General features: G+C 36.4%; 1 protein-coding gene across 1 annotated transcript in view; it reads left to right on the plus strand.

The window, feature by feature from the left end:
- The first annotated feature begins 1638 nt into the window (after positions 1-1638).
- The window catches only part of PID1 (phosphotyrosine interaction domain containing 1), a 92932-nt gene continuing 67318 nt past the window's right edge, over positions 1639-27252 (plus strand). The window contains exon 1 of the mRNA XM_007422865.4: positions 1639-2043. Within this exon, the coding sequence (XP_007422927.1) occupies positions 2014-2043 (30 nt within the window). The 5' untranslated portion in view covers positions 1639-2013. The remainder of the gene's footprint in view (positions 2044-27252) is intronic.

Genomic DNA, 27252 nt, shown 5'->3' on the forward strand with positions numbered 1-27252 from the left:
ATTGTGAATAAAATCTAGAAGTTAAACTTTGCCTCCAACAACCTTGATGAGAATTCATTAAGAGAACAGTTGTCATAGTCAACTTCAAACTATGTTGCTCTTGCCAGATTGTTGCTTATTTCCATGTGTGATCTAGGAACATTCCTTTTTTGAGTGACATTCCACCAAATGAGGCGACATGCTGCATTGCTCACCAGCAGATGTCTCTTTACTCTGTCCTACTAGGAGAGATTGCATAATGCAAATGGGTATCAGAAAGTCATCTTTTGCTTTTTCTTTACTATATAATGTTGCTGATGGAATGGCAGGTCTAAATGATGCAAGTTGCTAGTCTTGGTGTATTGCTGAAACCTGATTTTCAGGTACAAATGTATTCAATGGGTGAATTCATTTATAAAAAGTGTCAGACATTGTTATGAGCTTTCCTGGCAAATTCCTTAATGGAGACATTAAGCATGCTAGATGCAGGAGAAAAAAAAAATATGGAATCTAAAATACTTTCCTAAATTAATTTTATTCTATTTACATTCTTAAAATAATGAAAAGGACACAATCATTTAGCAAACAAGATAGATGGATGATAGGTAGAAAAAATGAGAGCCTTTACTCTCTATAGAACTTCAGCACAACTCAGCCCTGGGTGTATTAACATCTTGCCAGAATATTGATCTGCTGTCCTAACTCTAGTTGCTGCCCTAATTAATAAATGGTGTGGGGAGTCAGAGTAGGGGACATTCTGAGGACACTTTGTTGATTTATGAATAGCCAGTGGCATGTATTTCTGCCATGGTATAAGCATCTCCTTCAGGGACCTATCAATGACCAAAGTCAGGCTGCTCACTTTACCTCACCAACAAGTGCATGTGTATGTAAAAAAAATAAAAGTGTACATATTTTTTAGCTCTGTGATGGATTAACAAAGAATGTTTCATTATTTTTTGAAATGTAAGACTGATTAAAATATAAGTGGGAACAAGGTGTGATCAAAGGGGAACCCATGGCACTCTGGTGCTGATGCAAAGTGCTGATAAAAGGATCCCAGTCATGCTACCAATTCAGTATTGGGAGGGGGAAAAGTTTAGTCTTGAAAAACAGTGATAAACAAGGGAAGTTGGTTGAAATCCAATTAGATACTTCCTGGAGGAGGAGGATTACAGTACATGCCATCAAGTCCTTGTCGACTCTTAGTGACCACACAGATTTTCTCCATGATGAAACCTAAAAAGGTTGGGTCACATCTCCTTAGTCACGGGGGAAAAAAAACCTAGCCAGGCACTATTTGTCGGAATCGTCACATTTTAACAGAAAGGAAGAGAGGTTAATTCATGATGCGGCCTAATTGCAGATGGTGCTTTGCGTCTGCTTCTGAACCCGCGCAGCCGAGCCGCCGCCAGCGAATAGCTTGACCCGAGGCGTCTCTTCCAGGCAGGCCGGATAGCAAAGCAGCAGCAACAGCGTTACACACCGCCAGTAGCAGCAGTCAACGCGGGTATTGCGGGGAGAAGCAAGAGGACCGTGAATCGCCGGAGCCGAGCGACTCCCCGGGCCAGAAGGAGCACGCCGTTTAGGGGGAAGGAGACCAAGAGGAGGCCGTCCTTGGCGGAGAGGAGTGGCTTGGGCGGGGCTTCGTGGGGGCGGGGCTTGGCGTCCGCCGTCCCCGTCGCTGCTGCTGCTGCTGCTGCTGCTGCCGCTGCGGCGAGGGGGCCTCGGGGGAGACTAAGGCGGTCGGACGGCGCATCTCACCGCGGTGAGGAGCTGGCGCCGAGCTCGTGCTGCGCGCAGCCCAAGTTCAACCCGGGCTTCTCGTCTCCAACGCACACGCCTCCTTTCCCCTCCTCGGCTGGGCGGCGCTCGCTTTCCCCCCCTGTTGTCCGCTGGCGGCTCGCCCCAAGCTGACACACGCCGAGCAGATGTGAGCGAGCCTGGCTGGAGACCCGCTGCAGCCGCTCCACAGCCAGCTCGTTAGCAACCCTGTCCCGCCGCTCCGCCCCGCCAGGTCCCAGCGGGAGAAATATGTGGCAGCCGGCAACGGAGAGACTGCAGGTAACGGAAGAAGGAAAGGAGGGAGTTGGAGGATAGAGTGGATTTGGGGGTGGGGTGGGGGCGATGCTGTTGTCATGTGACTGCAATGCAATGTTTGCGTGGCCCTGACCAGAGAAAGGGACAGCGGCAGCAACAACTTGGCGCCGGTCCTTTGCCTGGTCTTGATGGTCCGATCCCGCGCTTGCAACTTTCCCCTTCCCGGTGGCTTGCTTTCCACGATGGACGGAGGGGACCGAGGACCCTGGTCATCCGCCGCCACCTCGGATGACTTGCAGGTCGCGGGAAAGGGGGAAGGGGCACTGTCGCTTCCGTGTGGCTCTCGAGACTTCCATCTCCATCGCTTCCATCCCATTTCGAAACGCGTTCGCGTATGCGTGTTTAACGAACGGCTAGTGCGTGTGGAGGCTGGAAATCTAAAGCTCCGAAGAGCGTTCAGTCGAGAGTTTCATTGAGATCTGGCCGCAGACAGAGAGTTCGTGAGCTCTGTTCCCGACTAGAGACGGGGAGATTGCTGTGCTCAGCTCCAGTCGCTTCCCAGACCGTGCTGGCAGAGTGTGGTGCTTTTATAGAGAAGTCCTTGGCCAAAAAGGAGTGAGGAATCTCTTGAACCGGAGCCGGTGGAAAGAGAAGAGCTCGGCTGTTTTTGTTGCAGGTCTCTCCCTCTGAATTTCTCTTTTTCACTTTAAAATACTCTCCAGATGGTCAGCCAGAAAGGCTGCCAGATAAATTTACAGAAACCAACTTTTTTTGGCAGGCCAGAGCAGCATTAAATCCCCAAGTAAACCTTGAAGAAATTCTAAAGTGGCAAAGCAAAACAGTCTGGAAGGCTGTTTTGAATGTCTGGAGAGAAGAAAAAACACTATTGCAGAATAAAGAGATAGAAGACAAAGACTAGGTAGGCATGGGCATTACTGAGTAACCTCTGCATGGACAGAACATCTACAGTCTGGGGGACCCATATGCTTGAATTCTTCTGCAAGTATGATCTGGTCTGTCCTGGGTGACGCACTTCTAGAGTGTTGTGGTCTTAAAACGATGCTGAACTAATATGGGACACGTTTTTGAAAGTTGCTGTATATTTTGACCTTGATTCAACCAGTGTAATCTAAAGTGAGCTTGACTGTTCTCTGAAGATATTTGGGAATAAAGACTTCTGTATCACTCTGATATTCTTCTAGTAGCAGCTACAATTCTGTAGTGTGCTTTGGCATCTGGGGTGGTTGCTCCAAGACAAAATAATTAATCCTGTTCAAGTTATTCGATCACATCATGCTTTACTTAAAGTCATGTGTAGGCTCCAAAGCACAGGACCTTTGGCAAGCAGATGATTCTGGCTTTTGTCCTGCTTCATGATGTTTACACACTAACTTTTGATTCAGTGTTTATTTGGCTATATTGTACCAACATTACCTTGAGCCTCCTCTGCACTGCACACTGCCATTTTAGCAGGCTTGCTTTCTGATATCAGACTGTTATATAAAACTGTTGGTACAATGAAGAAATTAGGAATAGTTGTGCAGATGTTGACAAAAGTAATGCACCTTCTACTGTTATGAAACACACTATTAAAATGATACTTTTATTTCAACTCTTCAGGCTGAAGTTCTCAAGCCATTTCAAACTGGGTTTTCCTTGGCAGCAGTAAAATGTGAATATAAGTATGTCTGCTAACTTCGATAAGCTGCTACAACTTACTGTATTATTGGACTCTTCTGGATATATCCCATGGTTCAAACATTTCAAAGTTCAAAAACTCAGTCAGCTTTGATAATGTCTTTTTAAAATCAGTGTTGTTTGCTTTCTTGAGGCACTGTTCCCTCCAGAGTTATTAAGGGATGTTTCAGTAGATCTGCATTTGCATGTACAGACTGAGAGAGACCTTTTTCCATACTCTTGTGTCTATTCCCATATCTGTGTGTAAGCAAAGTCCAATTTTGAATGCGTCACAAAGCCTGTTGCTGATAGTCTCTTAGTAACAAAAAAGAAGAACTCCAAAGTAACCACAGTTGTTGTTTTAACAGTTTTAAAAATCAAGCAGAAGTGACTCATAAAAGTTCTTATCACGAGTGATAGATATTATGTTTGGGTTTTTTTTTTTTATGGTATTGGTATATATTTTGTCCTTAATGTTGCAGTCACATTTCTTCTTATAGCAACCATATTTGTAGACTTCTTATCCTTGAACATGCAGCCCGTAAAAACAGTCCATTAACCTAAACTGTATCCAGGGCATTGACAGCTGATTATAAAATATGATGCATTACTCTCAATATTTTTCTAGGAGTCAGCCCATATCTCTGCTTTGATAAAGTAATACACGTGGCTCTTCTCTGCATTAAAACAGCTGTTCTTTATGCGGCTACATCGTTGTTCCTTGAAGTCTCTGTTCAATACAGTTGCTTTACTGAGCAGACATGACCAAGACTTGTCTATTTTGGTTTGTTGGTCTGAGCATTTTTGGAGAAAATTTACCAAGAAGTTGGGGAAACAAAGAGAGAAGTACACACTTTCTGCAATAAGGCCTCTTTATAAAACTTCTGCCTCCTTTGATTATGAGTACTCTGTTATTTTGTTTAATGAATGATAATGCTTTCAAGAGGGCACTTCAGCAGTGCAGGAATAGAAAAGCTCAAAAGTATCAACAGTAATTTAGTACATTTGAAAAAGTGTGGGATAGCAGGCACAGGGCGTGTTGGCAGACAAGAAGACTGCTAGTAACCCTTTATGTGAAAAAGCAATATTTGAGGAAGGGTGAGATTGGTTTCTAACTTACGAGTTTATGAATTGGAGGAATATTCATTTCTGTTGCTTTCAAAATTAGGATTTGAATCAATGAGGTCATCCTTCCAGTTTATTCTGAACGCTTCAAAGCTGCTCAATATACCTAAAGCTAAAAAACATTTGGGCTTCCAGCAGAGGACTAGAATAACTGGATCTGTTGAATCTAATGCTTCTGGTCAGTCTTGCAGTGATTTGTACCATTATCCCATAGATGAACCTTCAAAATGTGTTAGAATTGTGATGATTCTGGTTCAGTTAAAGCTGGCTGGGTGACTTTGGGCCAGTCACTCTCAACCCAAACCACCTCACAGAGTGGTTGTTGTGGGGAAAATAGGAAGTGGGTGCATTATATATACCACCTTGAATTGTACAAAGTAGAGGCAGGATATTGTTGTTGTTATTATTATATTTTCAAAGTACAGAATATTGACCAAACACCTAAATACACCAAAACCCTCCACAAATGAAACAGAAAAAAAAAAAACTGAAACAGAGAGAGAGAGAGAGAGAGAGAATCCCAAATTAAAAAAGAGAAAAACATCTACCTTATATATTAAACTTATCTATAGTCCTGGTTTACTAATAAATACCATATAGTATGTGGTATTTATAGTATAAACAATAAAAAATATTGTAAAATAACACAAAATCTCTGCCAAAGTAGTACATGTTGTTTCATCCTTTGATTAGTAGAAAACTGCATTTTCCAAGACGGATAAGTCACACATATCCAAAAGCCATTCCTTAACATCTGGAATAATATTACTTTTCCAATTTCTCAATTTAACTCTTTTAGCCACCTCCATTTTGATACAGCCATAATTCCTGATAAACAGTCAGATTTGAAAGTTTTGGAACACAATTCAACATCACATCAGCATCTTTAACATTAAAGGTTTTCCCATAAATCTATTTATATACATTAAAATATAATTCCAAAAAGGATACTAAATGATCACATGAACATATCATATGGATCAGTGAACCCTCAAATTTTTTACACCTCCAAAAGAAGATCTGATGTCCATCTTTTCAAGTACATTCTTTGGGGAGTCCAATACTCTCTAAATACAATATCCTTAAGTTTTCAATAGAGATATGTTATGGGTTTTAGTTACGTCATGAATTCCACAAAATAAGACATCATCTCAGGTGCCTTTGAAATGGCCATAGCATCTGGTTCATGTTGATCTATTAAAACATAAATTGAAAATACTGCCACTGTTGTGAAATGGGAAAACCAAATTCAGTTTTAAGTTTTCTGGACATGAGGCTCTACTCAGAGTCACACACGCCCGGGTCACTGCCAGAGTGGATTACTGTAATGCACCCTACATGGGGCTGCCCTTGAAGAGTATCCAGAAGCTTCAACTAGTGCAGAATGCAGCTGCATGGACAGTTATGTGTGCCTCTAGGATGGCATGTGCTATACCTCTGTTCTGTGAGCTGCATTGGCTGCCAGTTTGCTTCCAGGTGCAATTCAAGGTGCTGGTTTTGCTCTTTAAAGCCTACATGGCATGGGTTCACGTTATTTGAGGGACCGCCTCTTCCCGATCACATCTACCCATCCCATCAGGTCCAGCAGGAGGGGTATGTCGTGGGTCCTGTCTGCTAAAGAGCTTCTTCTGATGGGACCCAGACAATGTGCCTTTTCTGCTGTGGCTCCTGGAACAACATCCCCCCTAGGTGAGGTTAGTCCCATCCCTGTTAGCCTTTCAGAAAGCTTTGAAAATGTGGTTTCTTCCAGCAATGTTGGGGATTCCACAGGGAGCCTGAGTGATGGTTGTATTGTGTTTAATGGGTCTTCTCATGCAATCTTGTTTTTATTATTTTATTTATCTTGGTTTTATTTATTTTTTTAAAGTGTCTTAATAGTTGTGAAATTGTTTTAACTGTTGGTTGTACGTTGTCCAGAGTCATGTTTAATAAGATGGGCAGCTATATAAATGTATTAAATAAATAAATAAATAAATAAATAAATGAATAAATAAATAAATAAATAAATAAATAAATAAGTCAGAAGAAATCTATAAAACATTACATAATATTCATCATTACATAATAATTGGTTTAAAGTCATGATCCTGACTTCTGCCCAAACTTTCCAGCAGAACATTCTACCATCTATTTTCAGAGTAGAGTTTTTCCAGAGTAAAATATTCACTCATTATCAAAACCCAATCTGTACTCCAGTACGGTCTAAAGATTCCTGAAAATAAAATACCTTTTATGTTATATGTTGTTCTAAGAATTGCCATGACCAGGAAGAGAAATAGATAATAGCTTTCCAACATAGCCTATAAAGAATAATATTCCACTATATTTTCATTTCACATAGTGATAGCTGATAAAAGATAAGTCAAATGACATTTTTGCAAATCACGTGAGGGACAATATTCATTTTAATAACATTAATTTTACCCTACAAGCTTAAGGGAATTTTAATCTTCTGTTTACATCCAGTTCAATCTTTTCTAAAAGTTTCAACTTATTTATTTCAAAATATTTAGAAATATTTTGGGGTATGTAAATTTCCAGATATTAAATATGTTTGAAATCAAAAAATCCAACTCTTTACATAAGAGTACTGATATAGTAGGACCTAAGGGAAGTAAGCAATATTTATCCCAATTAATTTTAGCAAATACTGTAGTACTTTTACAAAATTAAGCAAAGAGATAGAGTACTGATCCAAAATTGCCAATATATCACCAGCATATAAAAAATAATTTTTACTCACACCCTGCCAATGTAATATATTTAATGTCTAAAGATTGTCTTAGAGTGAACCAGAGGTTCAAGAATCACATTAAATTATAAAGGTGAAAGTGACCAGCCCTGCTGAGTGCTACATTATAACTCAAAAGAGTCTGAAATTATTCAATTTGTTATAACTCTAGCATAGGGTTGAAAATAATAAATGTTAACCAACTGAATGCCAGATGTAATTATCACTTGCTTTAAACATTTAATCCAAACCAGATCAAAGGCTTTCTCTGCATCTAAAAGTACTAGTGCAGCAGAGTCCATTGTCTCCTTGGCTATATCCAATATATCAATTAATAACCCTAAATTGTCTGATGCCTGACAATTTTTGATAAAGCCTGAGCGGAAGGGGTGAATTATAAGACTTTCTGCAACCGCCTAGCCAATATAGTAATTAAGATTTTAGTATCCACATTAATTAATGAAATTGGCCTGTAACTAGCACAAAATTTAAAATGTTTACCTGGTTTTAATCTTATAATGCCTCATAAAACGATGATGGCAATTTAGCATCCTTAAAAAATTCATTATACACATCCAAAGTATAGGATCCAGCTGACCCACAAATGCCTTATACCATTCCACTGAAAAGCCGTCAGGGCCAGGAGCTTTACCCATTTTGTAACAGCTGTGTAGAATCTAATAGTTCTTGGAGTGACAGGGGAGCTTTCAGCAAATCAGTATTATCTGATGATAAACATTGAATATCCACCTGACTCAACATTTGATCAACTTCATATTGGTCTTGCTTCTCATCCAAACTATACATTGATTTATAAAAAAAGAAGCAACCCCCCCCGATTATTAATGGTTATCAAACCTTTAATCTAATCTGGCTGTCTTCTGTAACTATTTCAGAAATTAAGCTCTGTCGATTTTGTTGCTTCAGATTGTGTGCCAGCAACCTACTGGCTTTTCACTGGACTTCCTATACTTTAATATACTCAATAAAAATTCTACCTGATCAACATAAAATTCCCCTAACTGTAATTTAGCTACACAGATGCTTTGTAGGCCTGCTCCATGGATTTTTTGTATAATCTAACAATCTCTCTTTAACCAAGGTTTCTCGCTGTTGGTGCAAAAGATTTTGCAGAAGCTGTTACATAACTTAGTATTCAAGCCTTATAGGCATTCCATACATTCTACAGAGTAGATGAATTAGAGTTAATTTCAAAAAATTTTGAAGTTAGTTGTCTAATATAACTTTAAAACCTCCTGCTATTCTAAGATGAATAGAAAACTCTAAAATATATTCCTTTAATGAAGAGGAAATGCAAAATGATTTCATCTGGAGCACATTCTATGAGCATAAGAAGTAAATGTATAGTTTCTAACAAGGGGGTGAAGTGAACACCCTACATCTGTCAAATTAAACTCTTGCCTATAAGCCTGAAACACTTTCCAATTTTGATTATCATTATACTTTTTAGTAGGGATATTCCTGTCCATTTCTACATCCATCAAAAGGTTCATCTCGCTCCCTAAAATTAGATAGCCAAAGACTAATACACACGTTCTTGCCATGCATGCATCTATGAAATAATTCAGGATAATCTTTGGTAGGCCCATAAAATCAACTTCTAGTATCCTCAAATTAATAATAATAGAATACCCATAAGGATAATATATACTTGCATTACTACCTTGTTAACTTCTTTCTTAACTAACCACACAACTCTAGCTGCATTAGTATTATTTCCACCAATATATGAAATATCTGACCATCCAATTTCAGACAAAAAGATATTTCATCATCTCCAAATACATCAGATTTGTATTTATTACTTTAAATATCTTCTACATTTAATAATATTTCACATCCCTTTCACATTTCTGCTCAATCTCAGGTTAAACATATAAAGAAGAATCAAATATAATATACTTACAGATGGGCTCCAAGAAAATAAGCACTCATCAAAGATTACAGATACGTGTATAGAGAATATATGAGTACAGAAAATTATGAAATTAATGCTACCAGTGACAAAAAAAACTATAAACATAAAAAATACAGAACTAACATATTTAACCCCCCCCCAATTAAGCAACAACAATAAACAAAAAACTTCTATGACTTCCATAGAGAACTAGTTTACTACTTCCTATGCCACCATTATTTAAAAAAATGAAAAAAAATGAAAGCTAACATTGGAACATTTATAACAAGCCTTCTTTAAAACTATATCACAAACAGCAACCCTGTGAAATTTGACAGTGATTAGAAAAATTCAACCTGTGATCTAACTCAGTATGAATCCTCAATTATCAGGTTTACCTCTGAAGACAATGAAAATATTTCTTGCAAGCATTTTTCAAAGAAATCAGGCAAAGTTTCTGTACTCCCCATATCTGTAGGAAGACATCCATGTATGGTACACAAGGCACCACATTTCTACTATCTTGGGGTCACATGGGTTTGAGTAATTGATAAATAAACCAAAATCCAATAATGCTGTGAACCCTCTAATTGAGGGCTAACGCTGAAATAGGAATTGTATTAAATAAATATCCCCCCAGCCCCCCCATCCTAATTTATCTTAAACTAATTTAGTAGGCTACTAATTTGACTCAGGGATCAAATATAAATCTCTGTTTGGAAATCCAACTCTTCTGGGTTTCCAACTGTTGATTTCCAGGAATAATCAAATTGGTATAACAGTTATCTGTTCATGAGAATGGTTGACATTTTCCAGGCAGTTACAGCATAGGAGATGATGATATATAACAAATTTAAGAAAAATAAGTCCAGGAAGATTTGCAATAGGCAAAATTGGAAGAAATTTGGAGGCAAAGTTGATACTAAGCTAAAATTTTGGCTTCACATGTAATGCAAACCCAGCTGCAAATTAGTTAATAAACCATGATTATTGACTCCAGCCACAGAAAGGGTACAACAACAGGAGTGGGTAATGGATTTGGAGACAGCAGGAGAGGGAGAAGTTCCTTAGCCCAGATCCAAAGCATACTTGTAGCGCACACAACTAAAATGGGGGTAATGTTAATGAGGAAAAAAATGAGATAAAAGCATTTATATTTGCCACTGAGCATATAGGGATTAGCCACTTTCTAATTTCTTTATTTAAAACTAGATGCAGAGGTGTCTATATGGCCATCAAGTTGCCTGACACAGAAGTATCTAATTAAATAACATGAAAAATTAATTTAATTTCACTACTTTTGGAATACATGACTTTGTTTGAAAGCTAGGAAATTTAGCATGACAACTAATTTTGAGATGTTGGTACACTTGAACCTAAATTCCATTTTTGTGCCAAAAATAATATTTTTTGCCTTTTCTTACAAGCCTGTGCCTCCTGCTTTCTGCCTTTTCCTTAATGCTGCATTGTATTTGCTTATAAATAAGCAATACCTCAGTAATCTCAGAATGGGACTTGTAGGTTGCATTCCCTCTAATTATTCACTGCAGAACAGTCTTAATTGGCTTCAAGAAGCTTATTCTAGTGTTAGTTACCAGATCTATTCAGCCATGGCAAATTTTTGACGTCAATTAACTCCATGCTAATCCTCAGATTTACTCATCCAAGGCAAAATCATTAGTACAGTATTTTTTATTTGAGAAGTCTGTCAAAAGGGTATTATAAGACAGTTTTCTGCCATTCTTTGTACATAGAAAGATGTTAAAATTATATTCATGTAAAAAGTGGATTTGATATGGAGGCTGGATCCATTTACACTTCAGTTTTACTTGATATTCTGCTATGATCCACTAATTAGCTTTCTAATGAAAATAAGCCCTTTATTTTGATTTTTATAATCTTATTTTTAATTTACTATGTTCATTTAAAAAACAATATCAGTAAAGTGTCAGGAGAACTAAATACCATTTAATATCATTTTGGTGATCTGAAAAGTTTCATACAATGAGTTGGCAGCCCAAAGGGAAAAACAGCCACCATCATGGGCTAGATCCAAAGCTTTCCTTCTTTTCATTGCAGGAAAGTAGTAGGTTTATAGATGAAAGGCATCACTGAAATTAGAAATTCAAGATTGGGGTTGGGGTTGGGGTTGAGGTTGATGTAATGAGGAAAACCAGCTCTTAAAAGCACAGTAGCTTCTCTGAGGAAAGGAAATGATGGCCATAAGTTGCCTTGGGCCCTGATATGAAAGGTACATACAGTATTTACCCAGTGCTTTTCTGCTTTTCTTTTTCATGAACATTGACTTTAGACAAGGTGAAAGAGGCCCACAATTCTCTGTATGATGTTCTGGGGTTCTTTATTACTTCCTGGATGATTTTATACTTCTGGAGTGTTTTTCACAGAACAGCCACTCTTTGGATGGGAAGATTAACTGTTGTCTCAGATCTTTTCCATTTGAAGACCATGTCTCTCTGTGGATTGGTGGAACCCTCAGGGCTTTGGAAATGGTTTTGTAACTGTTTTCTAGACTGATAGGCATCTTTTTACAGAGATTTCTTCTAAGAAGGGCATTTGCCACTAGAATATATGGGTGAGAACACCACTGTGATGAGGGGAACCAAAGTTTATAGGGTAGAGCTGGTCAGCTCTGACTTTTTAAATTAAGAACTCACCCAATTGATCCTAGTTATGCCTTTAATTGAATTGAGTGAATGGGGGAGGGGGTTACCTTTTCACACTGTCACAGACACATCAAGTGTTAGATAATTTTGTTTATAATATTAGTACATTAAATGAACACCCAACTTCAGTGTTATTTGTTTATTTACTAGTCGGATGTACATGGAACTCTATAACATTCAGTGGCAAAGATATGCAAACATTCAGAAAAGCTGAAAAGAGGCAAATACTTTTTTACAGAACCGCAGTATTATACTTTGAATATATACCTTCCCTGTGGTAGAGTTTATAAAAACCTAGAATACTAACTTTGCATTCTGTGACACTACATTTTAATATAATATATATCTCAGAATCAAAAAGCACTGACCTTATTTCCTAGTTTTGTTTTAATCAAACCACGATGTGTAACCACATTGATTTTTCTAAGTAAAGTGAGTGCAAGTTTTTCCTTCCCTTCACTGATGCCTTGATATTGGAAAACCATAATAAGCTTTTTCTTAGTTTAATAAAATATACTGCTTCATGTTGTAATATTCTGAAATGTTGTTTTAATTAAAAGTATTGGTTAAACTAGATACACCAAATTTCTTACACATCCAAAATTACCCACAAGTTTATCCACTGCTATTATGGCCACTGTATTATTGACTTAACCTCTGAGTAAACTTGCTTGTCATTGGTCCATAGTAGTAATGATATCTGTAACTGATACCTGCATTTCTTTTCTTTTCCTTCAAAACCTTCCTAAAAACATGAGCACTACTGAATCAGACTAAATGCTATCTGATTTCCCACTGTGGTTGATTAGAAGCCTTCATGTAACATTTGTGACCTTCTTATGGGCAATGACTCCCTCCCACCTTTATTTTCTTGGTTTTCCGGGACTTTTTGGTATCATATATATTCTTTTGAAAGTAGTCACAGCAGAAAAAGGATTGGCTCTAAGGCAGCAGGAAAAATATCTTTAGGTCATGGTGGATAGCTTGATTCAGTCTGTAGCTGTTACAAAAATGGAAAATTTCATAATGGGAATTCATAATAAAACATGGAAAATAAAACTGGAAGTATCATAATGTCTTCATGCAAATCTATGATGTAACCATACTTGAAAAGCTGTGACATCTGGTATTGGACCAGATGGTAACAAAATCTCAAAATTGCCTAACAATTCTATTAAATATGCAGTATTCAGATCCAAAGTGGGAAAGGTGTTTTGCATCTGACATGGGTATCCTCGCTGTATTTTGCATCTTTTTACAAAAGCCACCTCTTTCCTGGTCTCACGTGGTAACCATGCAGGCCCAGGACTATATGTGCTTGAATTAAGGATATCCTTTATTTTTTGTGGTAATTGGGAGATAAATCTCTTATCTCCTAAGTCTCGTTTATAACGTATTTCCTCTTCAGCTTTTCCATGTTACCTGCCTTAATCTCAAGGGAGCAAATTGATATTTGAAGGTCCAGGAGCATTGAACACATATCTGATGTTCTACTTTCTTATCATTGTTGTTGTTGTTCATTTACTTAATGTTTTGTTTTGTTCTTGTTTTGCTTTGAGCTCATGAAGACCTTCCTTATCCTGTTGCAGAATCTCAGGTCACTCGTCTGTTTAATTATTTGACACATTATTACTGGAATTGATATGCTTCATCAGTTGGACTTCCTTGTAAGCTTATCTTGCTTTGCTATCTTGGCTATTTTCTTCCAATTTCTGCTGCAGCTAATTAAATTAGAGGGTCTTGTTAAATGCTTTGAACCTTGTAAAAAATTAATTTTCTAGAACTCTTTTGCTATTTGAGTTAGTATCGGGTAAGATATTTGAAAACAAAACAGATCTGGGGATTCAGAGAAACTCATCTGGCACTACTTAGGTTAGGGCAGTTCCCATCTTCTGAGTTGTTTATACTTTGCAGAAAATGAAAAAGTGCTAATTCTGGGGGTATAACCAAGGGAAATAAAAGTCAGTAAGTTCTTTGGTAAAAAGACTGTTGTGGAACACATCCTGAGAATTCATTACAACATGCTACCTTTTTATAAACTGCATTATAAATTCCTTTAATTATTCAAATCAATAGTTTTCCTGAAAGCAGCTAATTAAAATTCTGTAGACTTTATTAGGCTGTGTTTATCTAGACGTCACAGATCTGCTGCTGAGTAGAAGTGGTTTGTGCTGGACTGATAATTCAATTTTACAGTTCATTTTTTCATTCATCTGTCCAATAGAAAGCATATTGAAATTATGGAAGATGCTTTCTTGTAGTTATCATTTATTTTTAGGATTATCCCAATGTTGTTTCAAGTGAAAAGAGAATAATTTGTCTTACGTTTGCTGCAAAGCAAGTCCCTTTAATGCTATGCTGAACGTTGATTTCCAGCCAGTCTCAATATAAGCTTGATCTTTTGAAGAGCCAGCTTGCAAAAGACTACAATTATCTTCCATTCCGGAAGAGTAATTGTTTTAGTCTCATACAGAAAATAATAACAGAATTCTACAGTATTTTAAAAACTAGCAAATTTGTTATGGGAGGAGTTTTTATACATAAAACTTGCTTCATAAAAGGCATTAATAAGCCTATTTGTACCTGGTGTGATATATAACTTAAAAAGTACTTCTCCTTTTATTGTCCACCAAATTATCTTTGATCCTTCTTTACAGCATCTACTTTGAATTCTAACTCCACCCAAAGGAATAAAGCCATTCATAATAATTGTTATATGGCTGTGGAATGGATCATCACCCTGTGCAATTTTCTTTTTTCTGTTGACCTCCAGAGGAAGTGAAAAATGCATCGTCTGTTTGGTTTTAGCCTCAACTATATTTTCTTTTTGCTTTCTCTTAATTCTTTTTTAAATCAGTCTTCAAAATATGTGAGGAGGGCAGATTCATCTCATTTGACCATTTTGAAAGTGATAAATAACAAGATTTTTCAGATTGCATTTGCAATTCTCTGCTTCTAAACATTACAGGTAGTCCTCACTTAACAATGATAATTGGGACTGGCAACTCCATCGCTAAGCGATGGAGTTGTAAAGCATGACATTGTGTGACCGCACCAACTTACAACAGCAATTGCATAGTCCCAATTGGCATCGTTAGGCGAATCCTGTTTGGTGACAGCATTCTATGGTCATGTGATTGCATGATTTGTGACCTCCTGCTGGCTTCCCCATTGACTTTGCTTATTGAAAACCTGCAGTGAAGATGGCCTATGGTGATCACGTGACTGCGGGATGCTGTGTCATTGTAATTGCAAGCTGGTTGCCAAGTACCCGAATAGTGATCACGTGACTGTGGGGATGCTGCAACAGCCGCATCTACGAGGAACGGTCATAAGTCCCTCTTGTTCAGCGCATCATAATTTCGAACAGTTGCTGAACGAGTGGTCGTTCAATGAGGACTACCTGTAAAAGTTAGCTAACAAACAGTGATGATAAACCATCCTCAATTTGACACTTCCCAAAAGTGTTAGAATTGCAACTTTTAGAATATCCAGCTAGCATGACCACAGTGGCTAGAAATTTATTTATTTATTTAGCAATTGATATGCTTCCTCAACCATTAAAGTAACTCTTGGTGGCTTATATACAGTAATACGGACAAAACAAGTGAAAATGATAGATAAAAAAAATAAAAAAGACAAAATCAACCACAAAAATTGCTGCACATTGAGAAAACATAATTAACACAGATATATTCTCAGCAATCAAAACACTATCATGGATCAGATCACTATACCCTATTCCCGGGCCTGCTAAAAGAGCTAGATTTTTGTAGCTTTGTGAAAGGGTTGGGGCCATACAGACTTTAGGATGAATGCAGTCACTGAGAAGGCACATCTAGGCATAGGATGACAGTGGTTTATAGCTGGAACCTGGGATGGGCCAGCTCATCTAGATCTTGTTGGTTAGGCAAAAATGACAAGAGAAAGATGGTCCTGTAGGTAACTAGGTTCTAAGCCATGAAGGGCTTTATAAGTCATCAACACTGTGAATTGCATGTAGAAGCACAATGGTAATCAGTGCAGCTGTAGAGCAGTGGTGTCACATGGTGAAACAAAGTGCACGAATGACTACTCTTGTGGCCACATTTTGGGCCATTACAGCTTCTGAATGGTCTTCAGGGGCAGCCCCATGTAAAGTACATTACAGTAATCCAACCATGAGATAACTGGGGCATGAGTGACTGTGAAGAGGGTCTCACAATTCTGCAAAGCAGTGCTGTCTGGTAGGATCTCTCCCCACCTACCAATACAGACTGGTACTGGCTCTAGAGGAAGGAGGAAGAAAGGAGAAGAACCACTGCAGTACAGTGCCCCCTATTCCCATCCCATAGTCCAGAAGGATACCATGATCAGTGGTACTGAGCACCAACGTGGCAGTTAATTGGTCTAACAAGCAGAATGAAGAGCACTGCACCACCCCTATCTCCAGAGGCCATTCACAAGTGTGATCAGTGTTGTTTCTATACTGTACCAAGACCTAAAGTCCAGCTGAAAAGGGTCCAGTTATAGTTCCAATACATCTGAAAAATGCAAGATTGGGAATGCTGGTAGTAATGTTGATTGTAGCAGCAGCAACAAAACAGCATTCAGTAGAACAAGTGGGCAAGGGAGGAAATGATTCATAGAACACTGGAGAGAATAATCTATTTTGTAGGACTTCTTATATGCAAAAACATGTGTTTTTTTATTGAGCTGTTGGGTTTTTTACCTGTCTTGAAACATGGTTAAAAATAAAAAGAAATAAATTCTTCAGATTCAGGACTGGATCTGTCATGAATATTGAGATTCACTGAATTGTGCAAGCTATGAAACATCTTGTTTTGTTTTTTGTTTTGTTCTTATTTTGATGCTGACTTCTATGGATTTTTTCTGATTTTGTCCAGACAGTAATTCTACAGTTTATAGAGTCTGGGCATTGGCTAAGGCATGGTTTGTTAGATAAGCCATAATAGCTGGATTTACAGGTATACCGTGGATTAGAAATTACAATGGCTGGATTCACATACTACAGTATTTCACTAACAAAGAAATAGTGTATCTTAGTGTGAAGTATGAATCCAACTAATCAGACAATCCATTTAGTTGTGGAAGATGATGTTATTCTTTCAATTGAAATTTTGTTTTACCCTGATTTTCATATTGCTACTATTAATGGTTTGAAGTATTGTTCAAATGGAAGTCTGCTTTGTTGAAATAAGATAGCAGATTTATTCACCAGAGAAGATGGGAGGATTTTTAAATTTAGGTTTTGCCCAAAAACATCTTTGTGGCTTTCAGCACAGGAAGCATTCTGTAGAAATGATAAGTAAACATAAAATGGTTTTATGTACTACATGCGATGTACTAGAATTTTCTCAAGGAGATTGTAAAATGAAATCAAGAGATTTGATAACAGAAGGATATTCTTGTCAATGTTTTTCTTTTGTACAAATACCAGAAAGGTTTAAAGTGGATAAAAGATTTTATGGTTTTGAACAAAATAAGACTGAGTTTGAAATAGAATTGTATATTAATGATGACCATGTTACTGCTAAAATGTATGAACGTTTGCTGAAATATGAGACAGAAGAAGAACAAGTAAAAGAATGTATGATAAAATGGGTTATAAATTTTGGCTATAATATACAAATGGATCAGTGGGAAAATATTGTTGAAAGGATGGAAATTTACATTATATTCTAGCCTTAAAGAGAATTTTTATAAAATGATGTATTTTTGGTATTTGTCACCAGAGAAATTGTCCAGAACGTACAAAGGTACTTCGAATCTTTGCTGGAAATGTGAAGGGACATTTTACCATGTTTGGTGGACATGTAAAAAAGCCAAAAAAAATTTGGATACAAATATATATACTAATTCAGAAGACTTTAAAGGTTAAAGTACGACTGAAACGAGAGATTTTTCTTTTGGGACTAATGGACAGGCAATTAAAAAAAAGTAATGGAACTTGGTTTTCATATATGACAACTGCAGCAAGACTATTGTTTGCTCAAAAGTGGAAAGGTTTGACACCACCCACAATGGAGGAATGGCTGGTGAAGATGATAGAACTTGCAGAGATGATTAAATTAACTTCCTTGATTAGAGAAAAAACAATATCTACATTTATGGCTGACTGGAAACCCCTTATAGACTTTTTGCATGAAACAGAAAAAAATGCACTTATGATTTGTGGTTGATGATTAGAAAAAAAAAATGGATAATAAAAAAAGTGAGCTTTTTTTGTAATCATAGAGTAAGAGTTAATTTTATAATTGTATTTGCTGCAAAAGAAATTGGAAGCTTCTTTCTTTTTCTTTTTGTTCTCTCTTTTTACACTTTTTCTTACTTCTGTCTTCTTTTCTTTCTTTGCTCTTAGAGTAAAAAGTGTTAGTTTTTATGTTCTTTGTAAAATCTTTAATAAAATTTAGAAGATGGGAGGATTTTTGCTGCATAAACTTGCAATATTTTTGCCGAATGGAATAATGATAAGGAGAACCAGTGAAGCCAAGTACCTGGTGACATTCAAGGAAAAAAATAACACAGGCTGAGAAATGCAGACAAACTAATGCACATAGGATTGCAGTTCTGGAAATACTTAGGAATAAGTCATAGTGAATTGAATAAAATTTATTTTTGTATGAATATGTATAAGATTGGATTGCATTTTATGTTCTTGGTCAGCAATTATGCTTTTAAGATGTATAATGGTCAGCAATTATGCTTTTAAGATGTATAATAATTTGAAAATTGGGTTAAGAGGATTTGGTTATCAAAATGCGTAAACAATATAGTGATCTCTTTAGGAATACAACATCAGATATAAAATATCCCTTATTACCATCAAACTGGTAGATGCGTTTGTATGAGTAGAAATCTTTAATAGACAAAGTTAGTAACAGAAATCTCTACTTTGCTTGCGGTAAAGTTTATCCTATTTATTTATAGAGTAATAGACTGAACCATTTGTTTCTCTGTTATTATTTGAGGCTGTTGGAATATGTGACTCTTTCCAAGATAAACCGAGTATGTGTGGTTTGGCATTGGAATAGCTAATGTTGAATGAACCTGGAGCTGCAGAGCAATTATGACTGAATTAAAATGTTATCAACTGAGTTATGAATGTGGTTGTGGTTATGTGGGGATAAGCTTTGGCCTTGCATATATTTATGATTCAAATGTTAATTTTAGTTATGCTTGAGTAAAATCAACCTCAATGAAGTAAATGCAGTTATCCACAATTTGTTTTTTCTTTATACAAACTTCAGTTTATTCATTGCATTAAAAAGATCACCTCCAGTTCAGCAATTAGCCTCTTCAGGTCACAAAATATAGATATATTTTTCAAGATAAATATAGAGAGGGTGTTTCAGAAAAAGAACTCTTATAGATTTCTTCATTTTTTTTATTGTAAAAATCTTCTTAAGTAATATTTTTTAAAAATATTAGTTAAGGAAACCAGTGGCAATTGTATGGTTCAAATGAAAAGTTTAGCAGCCTGAAAAGTGTTGGAGTAGAACTTGCAGAATTCTCATACAACAAATGCTATCAGTATTATTGGAAAAATGCAGTCATTAAAATAAGTTGGGCTCAGCTTTCTTTGAAGTTAGATGCCATCACCTTGAATTGATACTGAGTGCACAATGCGTCTTAGCTAAAACTGGAATAACAGATTCCACAATTTTTTTTTTCTTCCTAGCATTTTCCCCGCATGTGCAGGATCCACTTTTTTTTTTCCAGGTCAGTGACGCTGCCTAATCCTAGCAGTCACATGATCAAAATTTGGGCACTTGGCAACTGGCATATATTTATGATGGTTGCAGCATCCAGGGGTCATGTGATCACCATTTACGACTTCCCAGCTGGCTTTTGACAAGCAAAATCAATGGGGAACCACATGATTCACTTAACGATCACATGATTCATTTAACAACCACATGATTTGCTTAACAACCACATGATTCACTTAACAGCCATGGTGATTTGCAAAAATGTCATAAAATCGGATGCGGTCACACGTCTCACTTATTGACCACAGCACTTAATGACAAATTTTATGGTCCCTATTATGGCCGTAAGTCAAGGACTACCTATAATATAGATCAGTACAAGCTTCATCACCAAACAGTGTCTTCCATTTAAGCTAAATGGTTAAATGCTCTGAAAAACTGCACATTAAAACAATACACACTTCTTTAACAGTTATGATAACTATTGCAACTTCTGGGATTCATTTTTCATTTTGCTTATTAGCCTCATTAACTGCTAGGAGAAATATCTAATGAGTGCAATTTCAGCTAGTAAAACTTTCAGTTAATACATTTATTTCAAGTAAGTGGTTCCTAATTTTCAAAGATTCTTACCTAGTTTTTAATATAAGAAGCTTTATCCAGAGGATAGCCTGAGTACTTATTGTAGTGCATTGAAAGCATATCTTATAATCAGCAAATGAAAATTGCCAAGGAATGTCTGTGGCTCCAGTGCACCAGGACTGGCAGTTTAGTATGGATGGTGAAGGGAGGTAATGTTTCTCTCTCCATGCTGTACTTTCTTAATAAAAATATGTAATAGGTACCAGATGTCAAAGGAGAGGATTGAAACTGAACATAATAGATCTGCCTTTAAGAAATAATCTGCTTTTAAAAAAGATTAAGATATGGCCTTTGTAATTACATGGCATGATGGATTTTGTCTCAGTGTAATATAATAGTATTCTCTCTCTAGATGTTTTGAAAAGCATTCTTACAATGCATAAAACAAGCATTAGTTATGAAAATAGTTGCAAAATGGAATGGGAAAATCTTTAATGGTTACTCTTGCATTCTTTATTAATTTGTTGCATCCTATACTGTTTTACACATGGTTTGAGCTGGGACTGATTGCTACCAATCAAAATTGGTTGATACATTAAATTGTGGTTAGGCAAATCAAGAAAATGAAATGGTATGACTTTGCAGTCTGTTTGAATGGAGCATCCCTCTGATGCTGATCACAGGATCATCCATTTTTAAATCAACTACAGTGCTTTGTGATGATTATCTATATAATGTAATGAGCAATTGCTAGAAAAATGGTGGTTTAATCTTTATGGCACAGATTTTAACTTAACCTGCTGCTCTCCACAAGATTCTTTGGAACCAAATAAAATGTTAACTTAAAAAAACCCTTTTCAATAAATTTGCCAAGATGGCAACTCACTTTATTTTGAAATAGGCAAAAGTGCTTGCTATCATGTACCTACCTCCATTTATTCCTTAAGTCACATTAGAAATGCTAGTATAAGAATTGTGGGAAGACAAGACCACAGCAAGTTATTTAGATGAAATTAGTATTTGTGGTTAAATTGTATATTTAAAGGTGGAAATAAGGAATGGGTCCTAGCTTGCTCACATTTTGGGCATTGGATCATGAATATCTGTTGAAGGAAGATTTTGATGGGTAAACTGACAACAAGGTATATACTATTTATTTACAAAATGCTTATTTATTTTGGGAGCAGAAAAGGCAGCATATAATTCAATGAATAAAAGATGTGGAAACTGGCTTCTGTTGAAGGAGATCTTAGTGCTTCTAAAGTTTTTCATTTGAATCCCTTGAAGTCAATCAATGTCTTTATAAACTAACTTGAGTTGGCATTGGACCATATCATTTCCTTTTACAGACTTTTCATGTATTCAGTACAAATGTGAGAAGAATAAATATTTACGCTGTGTTTTCCTTTCACACTTGATGGAACAAGGGAATAGAGGAGAGGGAAGCATGAGAGATTTTGGCAGTTTCTGAAGCAGAAGTTAGAGGAGAAAATAGAATAGCCAGGCTCTGCTGTGCCTCTTTTTAATTATATCCCAAGAGAAAATTATACACTTTTGTAATTTAACATTACACTGTAATCTTAAAGATCCCACTGTTAATTTATAGTATGAAGTCCATGATCTCAGTGCTCTATAAAGAAAGATGTTTTGTTGGAATGCTTGGGCCCAACAAATATTTTGAATCAGTTGATTTCTAATGATTGTTCCAAGGAGTTCAAGATGTTGCTTTTTGAATATGGCTTACACACACACACACACACACACACACACACACGTCTACATAAATACATTTATTTGGCCGCTGATCTCAAAATCATGACTTTGGGTGGCTAACTAAAGTAAAAACACCATAAACAATGACATAATAATATAATTGGCAGCCAAGATCCCCTCCCACTTAAATCATCAAAGTAATAATTTCATGTGTTCAGCAACACATTCTGACCTGTATGCTTAGTGACAGAGCCATGTCTTCAAGGCCCTACAGGGTTGGAGCTAATGTAATTTCTGGGAGGATGATGTTTCTGGGTCCTGCCAGATGGCACTCTTTAAGAGATGGGACCTGGAGCATGCCTCTCCTTCTGGATCTGATGGGACTGGATTTTACATAAATGGAAATACACTTACCCTGTTTTTAAGGAATGGATATGAGTCAGTTATTTATTTTTTGAAAGGTTTCTGAGTTCTAAGAATGAGAAAGTGAAACAATATGTTTCTGTACAAGGTAGATTTAATAATAAGCTTGAGTATTGAATTAATTTTATATCAATACCTATGGATATTATATGAATCTTTTCCTTTTTTGTTAATTAGCATTTTTTCTACTTTGTCACATTTAGTTTATCTTAATCACTATTGTATATCTAGGGTTTTATTTCCTTCACTGTATAACAATTTTTTTTCTTTTGGCATTGTAGTTTTTTGTATTTCAATATTAAAAATGTTGATATTAATATTATATTAATATTAATATTATAATTACAGTTGCAATTAATATTAATATAAATATTAAAAATAAGATTTCCGGGCAAGGTATGGTGAACTGAAGATGGCTCTGCGAAGTGGAGCCAATGACCATGGCAAAGACAAAGCAACCAGTGAGTAGACTGATTCCTTGGACCCTCTCCAGGTAAGGAGAGGGTGGGTGATCATCCACATTTGCTCTAGACAGCTGCCCCTTGTGAGGAGACTGCAGGACAGTGGTTTTTCATGGGTTTGAGCACTGGGAGATGACAGATTAGCCATGTTGCTTGCAACTGCGGTAGGGACTTTTAAAGGACACCAGGTTCACTTCACTTTCTAATCACTTTCAGAAATTGCTCATTAGCTACTTCTAAGCTATTAGAGGCTTTCAGACTGAAAAGTCTGAAAATGCCGGGTGATTCTGCTTTCAATCCTGAATGAAAGAAAATTTTAATCATAAGGTTAGCAATTTAAAGAATGTGAAATAAACAGCAAAAAGCTAAATAAGATTTTGATCTTAGAAAGCTATAAACAGAGGGTCTAGATAAAATTGGAATATTGAAACTTTTAAATAAGATTTTGGAATTAATTATAAAGACAAAGAGTTTCTCATGGGGAATAGATTCTGTTTTGGTTTTTACAAGAGAAAACAAAGATAAACAATTTCATGATTTCAAAAACTGGACACTAGAGGGGACTTACGTTTTTAGGTAGAGGAAAGATTTACAAGCCTGCAAAATGTTGTAAAACATTATAACAATGAAAATACTGAAGGAGACTTTTGAAGAATGGAATCAGAAAACCGTAGCCACAATCTCAACACTGTCAGTAATGATGTCTGCTTCTGTGGATACACTAAGTCCAAAAGATGCTATTGAAGAAATGATAGATGTAGAACAAATTTTAGCTGACAAGATAGAAATGGTACTGAAAGTGGATTTACAACTGACAGACCAAGAGAATAATTTAGAAAAGGATGTTTCACTGGATCTACAAAAGAAATTGGCTGCTTTTAAAATTTAAAAGGGAAAAACAAATGACAAACCAAAAGAGTGACCTGGATAATTTTTTCTTACTGGATTTACAAAAGAGGCTTGATAAAGTCTTGAAGAACTCTATGTGATGGGACAAAGAAGAAATGAAGAGAAATCAAATCCTATGGCAATATTTGAATGATCTAAAGTTTAACCCTGTTAGAAGTAAAAGGAAAGAATATAGAGTTGGTTTATTTGATCAAGGTTAAAACAAGGTAGGTTGTTATTTGGGCAACCTTTTATGGACTTTCTGCTGACACCAGGACTGTAAAGATGATGTTTTATGGATTTGTTTATAGATAAGAGATGGAATGTGGGATGAAGAGATAAGTGAGGGGAGTGAAGAGTCATTAAATTCATTTATAGTTGTTGTGCTGAAGGTTGGAAGTAACTTCTTTCTATATTTCTTTTCTCTATCTTTATTATATTCTTACTTTTCTCGCTTTTTCTTTTTTCTTAACACTTTTTATTCCTTCTTTCCATTTTCTTCTCTTTATTTAAATTTAGTTTATATTAAATGTTACTATTATAATAAAAATTTTAATAAAATTATATATAAAATAAAAAAATCAATAATAAATAATAAGAGTAGCAACATAAATGAACCTATCATTAAATCAGTCCATCAGTAAAACAATGCAATTTATTTGATATTTGTTTTTATTCTTGAAGTTTTTCTTGTTAAAGAAAGGAGATGAAAATGTATCAGCTAAGAACTGTAGCCTAGCTTCCAGCAAGTAATCAGGCTGGCAAATTTAGGACACTTTTTTTGAAATAGCAGTACCCTTCGCTTGGGGCAAATATTTAGGATTAACCATACCTAGTTTGGGAGTGGATTTCAAACTTGGGTCCGTCTGGAATGGATGGCTTATGTTTGAATGCAAGATTTTCCATCACCCAGAAAATAAGCCTGGGGCTCTCCTCTGACCTTAAACTTAGTGAGTTCAAACAGGTTTCCTTGAACAGCCCTTTGTAAGTTAAATGAACTCTCACCATCATCACAGTTGAAAGTGATGAATGAGTGAATGAAGCTATCAAAATGCAGGATAAAAATAATTGTTTGGTAGAAAGAAATATTTAAAAGAATGTGGTGGAAAGAGCCCTCATTTTCAAAAAATCTTGGCTATGACAAATTTGTGAGGCACTTTGAGGATAAAAGCATTTGTTTTCATACTGGCTTGAATGTTGTTTCTAATATAGCCCATAGTGAAGTATCCAGTGAGCTATTTTGTCTAATTGTATGAGATTACCTTCACTTTTTGAGGACTGTGCCTAAGGATATGGCCTACAAATGCTCTCTTAATTCAAGCTAGTCAAGAGGGTCAGGTAGATAGATCCAGCATGAACAACTCTTTGGGAGATGAACAGATACTGCAGTCTTTAAAGAGGCAATAGTCTGCCCATTCCTGAAGAAGCCCTCCCTGGAACCAGAAGATTACACTAGCTACTATCCAATTATAAGTTCATCCTTTGAGGGCAGAGTGCTTTAAAATGTGATAATATGTGCAACTGCAGATATTCTTGGATGACACTGATTGGACTGCTTTTAGTGTGGATGCATAGCTGCCCAGATAGATCACCACTTGCAGGAGAGAAACAGAAACTGACAAATCCTGCTTGATCTACCAGCAGTTTTGATACTATGGATTGCAGAATTCTACTGGACAGAATCTATTAGTTCAGGGTTGGAGTCAGTGTTACAGTGATTCCATTCTACTTGTAGGGGCACTCCCAGAGAGTAGCATTGGGTGATTATGCCCCTGCAAACAAGATACCTGTACTTTGTGATGTCACCTATACTTTGTGATGCTATTTAAGATCAAAATGTAGTTGTTGGCTTGGTATCATTCATATGGTTTTGAACCAGTTCCTAGATTCAGTGATGGGTAGATGAGGACCAATAAACAGATTTGATCCTAAATAGACAGATGTTGTGGGTAGATGGTTCCTGGCTATAGAAAATGGGCTTTCATTTTCATAAAAATAAAAAAGTATGTTTGTGGGATGCTCCTAGAATCATCATTGTTATTAGAGCTCAATTTAGCTTTATAACCAGAAGCATCTATTATTATCTTTGGTTAGTAGATTATTGTGATACATTTCATGTGGGACTACACTTAGATTTGTATTGTTGAAGGTGCAAAATGTGGTGGCTATGTTGCTCAGTGAGAATGAATACTAATCAGGTTGAATGTTTGGTCTATTATATATCAGGCCTTAACTTGGATATCTGATATATTGTTGATGGAGAAAGTCGTTGTGCATGTGCTGAGATTGATAGAGTACCATGTTGCAATTACTGATGAGCAAACTTTCTTTGTAGGTGCTTGTCCTCTGTGCAGAAATGTAAATCTAGTCCTGGGAATAGGAAGGGATGAACAAACCATTAAGGGAAGAGGTAGTTCAGAAAAGATTACGCAGTTCTGGAAAAGAAGAAAGTGTAAGAAGGAACTCAAAATAAACCCAACTTGATTTTGTTTGGTATAAGATGTACTAGAAAGAAACCCTGATGGGCTTTCAAGGTTCTGTTATTATATGCTACAAAAATAAAGAACTTATTCCCTGACCATGCATTCTCTCTTCCAGTTTATTATTTATTTATTTTATTTAATTTATACACTGCCTAACTCCCAGATGACTCTGGGTGGCTAAATTAAAACCCAGCTTATTAAAAGAAAATAAAACAGACCAGAATAGCAAAGGGCCAAAACAAAACAAATCATACCAGAAGAAAATAAAACAATCAGATTCTTAACTTTTGGCCTGGTATAGATTCCCACTCAGGTTTTATATGCCTCATGCCCCCAAATATCAAGAATAAAAATATATCTTCTTTAAAATGCCAGATTGTATAATAGAACAAGTCTTTACACATGCCAAGCTTCTGGAACCTTTTACCCTCCAAAGGTGTTGAGACTCCATATGTGTTGAATTCACAGCTAGTGTGACTGAAGGGAGTCTGAGTCCTTGTACAGTAGTGTTGCCACTAGGAGGTTCCATGGAATGACTGAATCTGAAATGTATGAGACAAAGGACAGGAAAGGGTGGTTTGAGCAGGAAAGCTCGTGGGCAGATGATGGCCTCAGTAACGAGACTCCTTATGTGCTAGTTGTTCACACTAACCTCTTTCTCACAATGCATCATTTGTGGCTTTGTTTTTAAAGATAGTTTATAAGAAACAAAACCATTCATAAGGCGCCAACAAATATAGTAAAACATGATTATAACAGAATTGTTGCAAAGTATGAATTTATGTCAAGAATGTTAATTACTTGTTTATGAATATGTGAAACAATACCTAACAGAA

Source organism: Python bivittatus, unplaced genomic scaffold (assembly GCF_059951505.1).
Source record: "Python bivittatus isolate LINGU-HERP-01145 unplaced genomic scaffold, Pbiv_v1 ctg000980_np1212, whole genome shotgun sequence".
In the NCBI taxonomy this organism is placed as follows: domain Eukaryota; kingdom Metazoa; phylum Chordata; class Lepidosauria; order Squamata; family Pythonidae; genus Python; species Python bivittatus.